This window comes from Filicampus tigris, chromosome 13 (assembly GCF_054856515.1).
Source record: "Filicampus tigris isolate MCC_2025a chromosome 13, RoL_Ftig_1.0, whole genome shotgun sequence".
Taxonomy (NCBI): domain Eukaryota; kingdom Metazoa; phylum Chordata; class Actinopteri; order Syngnathiformes; family Syngnathidae; genus Filicampus; species Filicampus tigris.
The window spans coordinates 3,504,543-3,517,196 of record NC_141229.1 but is presented as its reverse complement, the minus strand read 5'-3'; the positions used below and the strand labels follow the sequence as shown (position 1 = coordinate 3,517,196).

The 12,654-nt window shown below is 42.0% G+C and overlaps 1 protein-coding gene and 1 long non-coding RNA gene across 10 annotated transcripts in view; one reads left to right on the top strand and one right to left on the bottom strand.

The window, feature by feature from the left end:
- Window positions 1-12,654, top strand: part of tnika (TRAF2 and NCK interacting kinase a) — a 60,185-nt gene that overhangs the window by 8,852 nt on the left and 38,679 nt on the right. For all 9 annotated transcript variants that reach the window (XM_086049563.1, XM_086049564.1, XM_086049568.1 and 6 more), the window contains exon 2: window positions 2,084-2,149. In XM_086049563.1, coding sequence (XP_085905689.1) covers window positions 2,084-2,149 — 66 coding nt within the window. The remainder of the gene's footprint in view (window positions 1-2,083; window positions 2,150-12,654) is intronic.
- LOC147137171 (uncharacterized) overlaps window positions 1-12,654 on the bottom strand; it is a 49,472-nt gene that overhangs the window by 17,408 nt on the left and 19,410 nt on the right. The window lies entirely within an intron of this gene.

Sequence of the window (12,654 nt, the reverse complement as noted above, 5' to 3'; positions counted from 1 at the left end):
AGAAGAAAGTCCTTGACAGCTTGACAGCTGTGCTGAGGCCTGCATAAACCCATCGAGACAAAAGTGAGGAGAGGAGCATTGGCAAGCCAACGAGGAGGGACAGTAAATCGTTTAAACCAACACGTGCAGATGCGATCGAATGACACCAAGACAACAATTGTAAAAAACTGTAAAAATAGATTATTTAGGAAGGGATTTTAAACGTTTAAAAGCCAAGTTGAGCCCAAATAAAAATATTTGACTAATTAAAATACAGAAAAACTGATGCAAAAATGTAAATTAATAAATAATCACAAAAAAAAATTTACAAAAATGTATATGTATCTATATCGCCTTATCGTCGCTGTCCTGTGAAAAACACTCATGTCCATTTTTTTTTTTTCAATTTTCTTCTTTTTACGTGAATGGTGTTTTTTACCTATTTCCCCCAAAATTGGACATAAGTGATTTTCACAGGACACTTTTTTATTTTAGAATCTCATCGACCTGCTGACTTATTTCGCGACATAACGTTGATTTATTTGGACTTTTCCAGTCACATTTATTCCACACCGTCGCACTTTTGGTTTGCCATCGACATTAGAACCTTGCGTTGTACTTGCCGAAATGACCCTGCGGCTTTTACACGGTGACGGACAAGCGCTGTTTACTTTACAAGAATGATTTAAAAAGAAAAAAAAAAAAAAAAAAGAACCTTTAACTTGACAACCCCCATGAATGAGAGCCTTAGATGGACTTGAGAAGGAAGCAGAGACCGAATACCGACTATTGTTGGAATGCCGTAGCAACGTGCACCAGATTGGGAGGGGGAGGTCTGCATGTGTGTTAATGTGTGTGTGTGTGTGTGTGTGTGTGTGTGTGCAGGGGGTTGACTGGGTTTGTCATCCTGTTGAGTCCAGTCCTGGCAACCTTATTGGTTGTGTGTTGAAGCCCTGCTAGCGTGTCATCTTTATTAAAAATGTGCACTAGTTTGCCATGCGTATATATGACACTAAAGTGGCATGTGCAGTGGCTAAGTTAGCACGCCCCGAGCGACCATTGTAAATACGCCCCTTGTAAAAAGCCGTTAGCTTAGCGTGTCGGCGCGCAAGCCCTTGGATAATTAACTCGCAACCCCGCAAGAGCTGTCGGGACTCGGGGTGGCGGGGTCAGGGGGGTGGTCTTCTGTGGTCGTATGGCAGGAATGTGAAATGTCTTCATGTGCTCGTGGAACTTGATGAGAACCCAAAGATGCAAGTTAATTCAAAATGTGATGATTGCGCATAGAATTGTGAAAGAGACTCCTTAGATTGGACCTAAAGGACCACCAATCGCCTCTTTTCCACGGGTATGGACTTTTTTCCTGCAGGAAATGACAAAAAAAAACAAAAAAAACACGGACCTTAAACGAAGCCCTTAATCACCAGCAATCCCCTCTTTTACATGGCTGTCTATTCTTGTTGTGAGAAACGACAAAAATAAACACACACGCTCATGTTAGCTGTGCCCGATGCTCTGCCCAAACCTTATTTCGCCCTAAATTGCCTCTTTGTCATAGCTACTCTCCTCTGCGATTGCTAGAAATGACAAAAACACAGTAAGCCTACATGCTAATGTTAGCATACCCTGCACAGACCCTAGTTTGCCCTTAATTGCCATCAATCGACTCATTTCCGCTGCTACCTACTCTTTTGTTGTGAGGAACAACAAAAATAAAGCATACCTGCTAATGTTAGCATACCCTGTTCATACCCTGCACAGACCCTAGTTTGCCCTTAATTGCCATCAATCGACTCATTTCCGCTGCTACCTACTCTCTTGTTGTGAGGAACAACAAAAATAAAGCATACCTGCTCATGTTAGCTTACACTGCATACATTACTTCTGTGCGGACCTTAGTTTGCCCTAAATCACCAACAATCACCCAGTTTCCACTGCTTCCTACTTTGGGGAAAAATGAAACAAAACAAAACACCACCAATCGCCTCTCTTCCACCGCTGTCTCATTTGTAATTGCTGGAAATAACAAAAGGAAAACGACTCCCTAAATTTTGAGACCTAAATGGTCCTAATAGTGACGCAATGTTCTTATTTGTCTTCTCAGGACCCGGCTGGCATCTTTGAGCTGGTGGAGCTGGTGGGAAATGGCACCTACGGCCAAGTGTACAAGGTAAGGCCATGTCCTTTGTGTGTGTGTCGGGACGAGCAGGCCGAAAAGGGGAAGTGTGTGCGGGGGGACGCAGGAAGTGGCTGCGCTCAGCTGTTAGCGTGTCGCAACACCGCGGCGGTTCCAATCTGCAGCGTGGCTGAAAGTCACAGCTCGTTTACTGGCTGACATTCAGCGCCTATGCATTACCCAGAGTGCCGATGGCAACGGCCTGCTAGCCTCGTGTCCTCGCCGCCTCGCCATTGGTTGTCTCGCGGTGTACGATGCTGCGAGGAGTCAATATTGGAGCGAGGAGGAGCAAATGCTCCTTTTTTCCCCACAATACACGAGATAGTCCAAAAATACTGAGAAAAATCTGTAATTTCAGTCATTTAAACCTTTTCAACTTATAATGTGAACACAAGCTGAAGCAACACATGGAGACAGACAATATCGCAGTACTCAAAGGCATATATTCTTTAAACTCCGCAAAAAAAAAAAAAGTTCCTGCAGCTCATTTGTGACAGTCTTCTTCAGGGTTTCATCATCAAATGTACATGTCTGTTTATTATACTACCCACTAGTGGCCAAGGTGTGAACACCATAATGAGCACTTACATTCTTTTAAATAATATTACTGTATGTTTGTATACAGTACAATATTTTATATTTGTATCTGTCTATTCATAAAACAATTACATTTTTTTGGTTGAAAATTGATTCATGGCAAGTATTTTATCACGCTTTTTGTTCAAATCATCATTCCAAATTATTTCCTCAAAATGGAACTTAAAAAAAAATCATCCTATCACCATAATATCACTCTTCCACTATTTATTGACTAAATGACAAATTTTTGGCACAAACAGGCTGAGCTGCTCATCATGCAGATACTGTGTAAAAAAGTAAATAAAATAAAAGTGTCGGAAATGGAGTGACGAAAATGAAAGGATTCTATTTTAAAAACGCTTACAAGGATCCGTCTCGGCATCCATAAGCCCGAAGAGGATCATCGTCCTGTGAGCAGCTCAATCGGAGAGTGTGAGAAGATAAATTGACCTTCAGTCTGGCTGGTATTAGGCGAGTAAAAACGTTGCCGCTGCCAAGGAACCATTTTTAGACGCTTTGTGTGTGAGAAAAGGAATACACAGAACTTAATTATCTCCATATATATATATATATATATATATATATATATATATATATATATATATATATATATATATATATATACACATACATATATACGTGTATATATATATATATATATATATATATATAGATATATATACATATACATATATACGTATATATATACGTATATATATCTCTCCAATAAAGGACGATTTATAGGGATCTCGATACATGGGTTCGATCCGATTCAAGGACGGCGCGTTTTAAACGATTGTGTTCGAGTCGATGTCCTCACATCTGTTAGATCAAAACCAATTTTCCAATTTCAGCATCAGGTTTTCATTACACCCCCTGGCAGCCATCTTTCGGATTATAAGGGCATTTTCAGTTTTTACGCGACGTTTGATGGCGGCGCCGTATAACTGCCACCGTGTGTGTTATGCATGCGCGCGTAGTTCAGCTCCTTTCCGTTTGTCGCTCTCCGCACTAACGTCTGATGTGAGATCATTTGAGCTTTCCTTCCTCATCCCCGCTCTCTCCATTCACCCCGCTATCAATAAGTAATCACATTTTTTTTTTTTTTTTCTTTCCTCACTTTTGGGGGGGGGGGGGTTGAAACCTCCCTCGCGAGCGGTTCTTGAGGGAGCAGCCTGCGGGGCCTCACAGTGTGAATGCATATAGTGTATAGAAATGGACGGATAGATTCCGCTGGCTGCTCTAAAAGGCCCATAAATAGAGAACACGGGTAATGCTGAATAATTAAAGGCTTTCTTCATCTTCCACTCTCCCGCTCGTACTTTCTCATCTCATTTCTGCGGCAGCACCTCGTAGTCGATGCGTTCTCACAAGAAAGGGAATCGTGCAAATGTTTCGCCTTGAAATAAACGTTCATTGATGTATTGTAAAAGTGGAGACGCTCCATTTTTCAATACAAATGTTACTTGGAGTATTCAAGCCACGCTGAAATAGGGGGGAAAGTACTACAGGAAAAAAGTGTAAGGTTGCAAGGTTATTTTCAAGCTTTTTAAAAGGTATACAAATTTTGAGAAAGAAGTGTAGTCCTGTTTTTTTAAGGTAAAAGTCCTTTTTTTTTTTTTTTTCTAAAGATTTTTTGTGTGTTTTTTCTTTGAAAGAAAATGTCGTTTTTGGCAATTATTGTTTTTAGGGAATTGTCTTTAACTGGTGTATTTCTTTACAAAGTTTTTGAGAAAATAGTCAGATTTTGTTTTAAGAAACTAATTATATTTATTGGACGGACGTTTTTTTTATTTATTTATTTTTTATTAAAGAGATAGAAATGGTCACAACTATTTTTTTTTTTTTTTTGAAAATTATATTTTTTAATAGTTAAAAAAAAACAAAGTTGTATTTAGAAATTGTTTTGAAAATTTGTGTATTTTTCCCCCCCCGTCTTTAAGATTTTTTTTAAGGGAAAACAATATGATTTTGTTGTTGAGAAAACAATCACAAGATTAAAGTATACAAATTTTTTCAATATTGAGATAAAGCTGAAACATATTGAGATTTTTTTTGAAAAAGTTTTATCTGCACGAGAATCAATACTACTTTTATTCCCACCTTGAAAAGTCTCAATAGAACAAAAAAATGACTGCATTGCAGGAAAATCATAGACACCTTTGCGAGAACAATCTCCTTATGCGTTTTGTAAGAAGTCAAAAATGCCTTGAGTGGGTGGGAACAGAAGCTGTGGCGACAGCCCGAAATGCAGTGCGACTCCTCTGGCAAGACGACTTATTGATCGGCTAATTGATTAATTGCGCAGCCTAGTCATTCCCGCGGGGAAAGTCATCTTTCTTCCTTGATGGCCCCAAGGACGAGTGGCGAGCGTGTCCAATCGCGATCGACTGGCGTGAAGGATGCCGCCTCCCCGGCCGGCTACGTCACTCCCGCCTTTAACCGTGCGTGGAAACACGTTGGCCTCTCGCGTGATCGGCGTTTGCATAATAAGCACACTTTCTGACGAAAAAGCAACAGTAACAAAGAAGTAGTAGTAATGAAGACCTAACAATAGCGACAAAGTAACAAGTCATAAAAATGTAACAGTAGTGCAAAAGCAAAAGCGGTGACTTACTGAAAAATTAACCGTGGCGAAGAAATAAGGGTAGCAAAGAAGTTAGCGGTGGCGAAGAAGTAACAGTGGAATAAAGCTGTGAACTTGAGGTTGCAGTTGCAAAGATGTAACAATAATAGGGGTGTAACGATTAATCGAAAATCGACGCGGCTCAATTAATCGATTCGATTGATCGAAAAGCTTGAAACATTTTTTTCATTCCAGATGCATAGCACATTTTGACTGTGTCGATCAAATGATCATTGCGTATTGCGCTTTGTGGATGGCTGCAGAACCACACTAGTGCACAGAGACAAGCATGGTAGCAATTTTTAAAGAAATCGAATCAAATCGAAAATCGGGAACTGAAAATCGAATCGAATTGGGGCTTGAGTGAATCGTTACATCCCTAAACAGTAATGAAAAAGTTAAGAGGGAACAGTCAAAAAAATATAACAGTATGTGCCGTATTTTCCGGACTATAAGCTGCTACTTTTTGAACCCTTGTTTAATACGCCGCGGTTTATTTAGGAATTTTCACTGACGAGACACAAACTGCTAATAGATTCACCAATACTCTCATTACGGCTGACCAATGAAATGACTGAGCACGTCAAAGTGGACCAATGAAACTGCCCGAGTCTGCATACACATGACGATAGCGATCATGTAACGGTAGCAAAGAAGTTACAATAACGGCGGGGTAACAATCGCAAACGCGTAACAAAAACGAAGACGTAACAGTAGCAAAGAGGCTGTAAAAATCGCAAAAAAGCGACTGTACTTCCGAGACACGCATACGACAATACTAAAAATGGATCCATAAATGACGCTTTGTAATTAGATGGAACGCCATTGGGACGGCAAGCAAACACCAATGGCATCCGCCCGCCTCTCGAAAGTCAACTGACACCGTGTCGTTTGCCGACCCCGCACCCCCGCAACCCCCCCCCCCCGCTGTCGTGTTTGTGCTGTTTTTCCACACGCCGGCACACGCATGAACACACGCTTCAATCTCGGGAGTCCTTACGAATGAGCCCTGAACCGTGACCGAGGTGGATGCTGCTTGTTACCGTGGGAACAGCAGATGTGCCCGTTCTGCCGCGACACGCACGCACGCACGCACGCACGCACACACGCGCACCTGGCAGCGCATTCATTAGCCTACATCCTCTCTGCCGCTGTCTTACCCAAGGCCACGCGCCCCACTTACCCACAATGCACCGCCGTCACCCAGCCAATTAGCCGTGTCTGATGTCAATAACCTCACTTTGGATCTTTTGTTGTTCTTTATCCACTGTACACGCACACACATTTGAATTGGTAATACTCACCGTTCAAGTGCTGTCTAGTCTTTTCTCATTTTGGATGACATTTTATCCGGAATATTCCGACCTGATCAAGTCCAAGATTTTGATATAATGCGGGCGCAATGCTGGACTGGTACATTTTGCGGCTCAATTATAACGCGACGTAACAGCACAAATGGGGAAAAATACGCGAAATAACGCTAACGTAGAAATGGACGGAGCGATGTTTTGTTGACACGGCAGTCGCTGTAGCTTCTTCTTCTTCTGCTATTTCCGGTATATTTGGTCAATCTGCGCACGTCAAAATAATTTGTATCAAAAGTAGCATCTAATCCTCTTACGACTTTGCGACTGTTAAGTCTTTGTTAGCATTAAGTCTTCGCTAACGTTAAACCTTCGTTCCTATTAATTATTTGCTACTTTTACGTCTTTGCTATTATTTTGTCTTCGCTATTATGACGTCTTCACTACTTTAAGTCTTTGCTGCGATTACGTCTTAGTGACCACTAAGTCTTCGCTATTAAATTTGTACTAATTTGACATCTTTGCTGTTATTGCGTCCTTGCTGCTTTTCGCTGCTAATACGTCTTTGCGACGCTTAAGTCTTTATTAGCATTAGTCCTCGCTACCATCAAATCTTCGTTACTATTAATTATTTGCGACTTTTACATCTATTATGTCTTTGCTACTATTACATCTTCGCTATTATTACATCTTTGCTATTATTACGTCTCGCTACTTTAAGTCTTAGCTGCGATTACGGCTTCGTTGCTCTTCAGTCTTTTGTTATGGTGAAATGAAGTGTGACTTCTTCCCTTTAATGGCCGCGTGTCTCCGAACAACACTCAACGGCTCCGTCGCTGCGCCGCCGAAGTAGCTCAGCTGACCTCTTGCGTTGACCTCCAGCGCCAAGGCGAGCGCCACGCCGCCTGTGCGCCGAATTGGCCCGCCACCCTCCTCGTCATCTCTGCGCTCTCCTCTCGTTTTTCTTTTGCCCCGCTCTGCGGACGTGGGCGTCGGACAGAAAGCGCTTGTCATTTTTGTTCCCGGCCGGCCTCTAAAGACGTCGGGCAGGTTGACTCCAAGTGAGGGATAAGTGGATAAGTGGATAGGTCAGTTACTAAGTGAGTGAATTAGAGAGCGGAGTGCACTTGCGACCCGGCGTGTGCAAACGAGTTAGCGGGTCACTGATGCGATACTTTGCTAGAACTACCCTGGGAAGACATGGTGATAATATCTCAAAAGCTCACACACGAGTGAAGCAAGACGAGAGCAGACAACAACAACAACAAAAAAAAAAGGAAGAAACGCTACTGCTGCCGCTGTTACGTCCGCGCGAGTGTTACTTCTTTGCTAGTTCCGTATTCGCTAAAAAATACATCTTAGCTAATGTTACGCCGGCTCGCTAATTATCTTTAGCTTCGTGCCACCGTAACACGTGCCCATTGTCTCGCCGCACACCGAGCGACACCTGTCGCCATCGATTAAAAAATAAAAATTAAAAAAAGCCTCCCGACTGCTTTTACACGCCGCGGCTCTCGTCTTCCTTCAAAGTCTCTTCGCTTCTTCCATATTGTCACAGCTCTCCTTTTTGAACGTGTCCCTTTTTCCTCTCCTTGTTGTGAGCCGCCTCGGGCTGCCTCTCGTGTTTCCTCGGCACTATTAGATTGGAATGGAGGCCTTTGTCACTTTTATTTACTGCTTCACCGATTCCACAGCAGTGTGCGTGTGTGTGTGTGTGTGTTTACTGGCTGTGTGTGAGTTGTTGGGGGGGGGGGGGCAATTGCAGGTGTCTTTAACTGCGGCGAGGTGTGCTTGCCACTTTGATTGCCGCTTTATTTCTTTGTGTTCCGCCAGGCAGAACTGTGTTTTTGGGCCATTCGTTTGGCGAAAGTGGCTGTAATTCCCGCCACCTGCTTTCGGAGCACGATGGGAGCGAAGGTCAACGGAGTTCGGTATTGACGCTCCGGGGGTTGAAGGCTGAACGATTGCTGTCACGTCTCGGTTACGCTCAGATGAGTTTTGGCCTGTTTTCCTGTCTAGAAATCGGACGAAAGTCTCGCGTGTTCCTGTCATCTGGGCGGCCCAGGTTTCAAGGTTTTGGAGAATAAAGGGCTCGAAAATGAACGCGCAGTCTCCTCTCGAATAAAAGTCACAGTCACCCACGTAGATTGTCAATTTTACACTTTACCTATTATTTTTGATACCTTTCTGGCTACTAAAATGATGGGCTATTTTTTGCTGATTTTAAAAGAGCCAATTAATCAGTCTTGTTTCCTTGTTGCCCTCTTATATAAAGATCGTCTCAGGAGTTTAGGGGTGGGAATCTATGGGTACCTCAAGATTCGATCCGATTCCGATTTCGAGGCCCCGCGATTCGATTGAATTCCGATTCAGAGGCCTGTGATTCGATTCGGTTGCGACGCATCACTACATTGTCTTACCTTTTATAGTCCATGTAAAACACTGGTAGATTTTTTTAAAAAACAAAAATTCAAGGAAGAGCAAAGATTTATATTTCACACTTTGACTTTGCCCCGCTCGTATGAGGTTTTGCTTGTTCCGCCGTCTTGGCACATATTAGCTTAGCCTAGCACAGACGTCTGACGTAGAAACGCACATGCGCATACTTTTAGTTTTTTCAGTTCAACTTTAAATATCGATTATTGATACCTATGAATCGATTCCGATTCTTTTTAATACGCCAAACGGTGCATGGAAAAAACAATTATCATTCCCGCCCCGACAGGAGCGGTCACCCGAAATTTTCATACCTACGTGGTCACGACAATCATCATCAGTTTATGCTAGGTTTGTTCCAAGTGCTAGCCTTGATGCTAATTGAATTGTTCATCTTGTTGGAAAGTGTTGTCTTGGTTCCTTCTTGTATTTTGCCTCTGTTAGCCATAGCAAGCTAACTGCGTCATCTAAGTAATCCATGCCACAGTGTCATAACTGTAAACAATTAGCGAGTGGCTAAAGTAGTGTCGTTATGGGTTAGCCAACGTCGTTCATCCGAGCCAAAGTATAACGACGCACACATTTTGCACCTGCTCATAATTTGCCGATACACAAAGGTTGTCACGTCAACAGGCCCTGCGTTTGGATGCCGTTCAGCAAAATTGCTCTCATGTTTTTGTTTGTATGTGTGGATTAGCAGGATGGCATGCATTAGGATTAGGATTACGGCGTAACCCACTTCCTCTCCTTGACAAAGAGTTACTCGCCGAGAGTTTAGCGAGCGCAAGTGTTCATTCATGTTTTTCCTTTTCTGGGTCATCATGTGTAAGCACGGACCCGAAGGGAGAAGCTTTTAGCGTTTTCTCGTGAGAATCCAATGTGTTTTGCTTTTTCTTTGTCTTTTTTCACTGTGTGTTCACTGTGACAGATGAGTCATATTTCCATGATTTTTGGATGAATAAAAATGCACATTTTATTCGGTGAATTGTGAAGAATTGACTTGGACGGGATCATTTCTTATCGTATCCCCATCTGCAACTTTGCTGGGTTTTACTGCGCCATTGACATCCTAATGCTAACGGTTAGCATCGATAGTCGGGGGTTTAGAAGCAACGCACACGAACGGTGGGGCAACACATGTAGAAAGATAATATATCAATACTCACAGGTAGATATTGTTCACCCCGTCCCAATAAAATGACGAACATTACAGCATCTAACTCAGATACTTCAGAGTAGTAGACGATACTGCCTCCTGGTGGCCAAGGTGGGTACAACAGAAGGAACAGGACAATTAAAAGAATTGTAGCATTAAATCATGATGCACAAATTGTTTAATTCTTTACATTCTGTTGAATTACACTGGTCAACAGCAAGTTTTAGCCAGAGATGCCTTTGTGTCCCTTAACTGATTTGAAAAATGTCTTTTGTATTTTTTCTTGCACGTCAGGTATTTGTTTTTAAGTTGGACCTGTAAAAGCTTGCGCCATATAGATTTAACCATTGTAATTTATAGGCTGTGTGCTATATGACATTTCAGAAAAAAAATTCCACCTGTTGCTGAACCTAACCTTTAATTCATAAATATTGTTGGCTATATCATTATATTACATATTAGATTATTGTTATATGTTAATATTATTCGAAAAAACTGAAATGCTAGAGAGAAAAAAAGGGCAGATTTGAAATCAGCGCAAAACAACATTTCGAAAATAGACTTGACTCAGGATCGGGATCGTTTCTAACAGTTAGCATAACCATTAGCGTACCGTTAGCATAATGCTAATTTACGTGGGCATTGCCAAAGGGATGCTAGCGCTAACTAGCTAGTTGCTGAACACTAGTGAAGACAGAATAAAAAGTTTACTTAAATCTCTGATTAAAAAAAATAGTAAAAATGTGTTGACCAGTGTTATGGTATTACTCTGTTTTTAGAAAGTACAACATTATAGTCAGTAAAAACAAAACAAAAAAATCTGCCTGGCATTTCCATTCAATTGTATTTCCAACAAATCAATTAACAAATTATTAAATGACGAATTAATAAATTTCAATACACAAATTAAAAAAAAAAAAAAAAAAAAAAGTCAAAATTAATGTAACAACTACTACAATTCACATAAAATACTTTGTGAGCCGGATTAAAGTGAACTGTTCCCTCTGTGCCTACTGCGTGCTAACCACTGGACAACCATGCCGCCGCCCTTCTTAAAAAGTCTTTTATCCATAACATGTCCCCCTTAGGAGAGACCTGTGAGGGGGGGAAAAAAACAAAAAAAAAACGCTTCAATGGTGTGAGAAGCTAGCATGGGAATAAACAAGTCCAACTTTCTCGTCATACAAAAGCCACTTCCCGTTCTTCCTCTCGCGTCTCCTTCCTTCCTGTCCTCTGCCTCACCTCGCTTCCTATGCCATGCGAGGGCACTGCGCTTTCATGCAAAGTACTCACCCGCTTTCCTCTTTGTGTGCGTGTGCGCTTAAGTTTCATGCCCGGCCAACACTGTTGCTAAGCTACCACAGGAAGTGTCCTGCATAGTAAATGTGTCCTGGTGCGTGCGTGCGTGCGTGCGTGCGTCTCACTGACTTGGCAAGGGCACGGACGGTCGTGCACATCAACAATCAAAACACACACACACACACACACACACGCTCCAGCAGCAGGTTATATTAAGGCAGTGGCAGGCATCCCAGTCCCACTCAAGTCAAACTACCAATGATGAAGAAATCTTTGGTTCTGCAGCCACCTAAAAATGAATCGTCACACGCGCGCGTAATCGTTGCGACTTCTTTACAGTGGGCGGCATATGCACGGAAATATTGAAATATTTCTCGAAAAATGCAGGCCCCATTTCATCATTACGGCAGCGATGAGTGGGCGTGAGGCGAGGACGGTGGTTTGGATCGGTTGAGTTGTAGTCGGTGAATGAATACAATGTATCGGAAAAAATATCGACACCGCGAGAATGGCCTATGCAAAATGCATATCGCAAAGAGATGCGATCATTTTTTCGCCGTGCAATTGTATGCTTTTATCTGAATTTGAGCCGTCAGATACGCGCCGCCATCCCATAGTTTGACATTATCTAGGGCAGGGGAATTGCTCGGAACACATTGAGCTTTTGCTTATTTTGCTGCATGATTTAAAAAAAAAAAAAAAAAAAAAATTTCATTAGATCATAAAAATGTAATTTCTTTAGGTAGATGTTAAAGATGGTTAATAATATCGATATCGCCTGTTTTTGCAATATCGTGCAGCACTAATAAATTCTACGTTTCGAAATCGCCGAATCATATGAGTAATCGTGATTTAAAGGGAAAATCAACCCAGACATATTTTTTTTTTAAGAATATGTTCCCAGCAGGCCTACAAGTTGAAACACGGCATTCTGATGAACATCTCAGGAGGCGGCCATTTTGTCACTTCTGTCGACTGAAAATGACATCACAACTACTCGCGACGACCAATCACAGCTGACCTGTTTTCTGAATCCGAGCCGTGATTGGTCGTTGTGAGCAGTTGTGTTGTCATTTTCAGTCGACGGAAGTGACAAAAT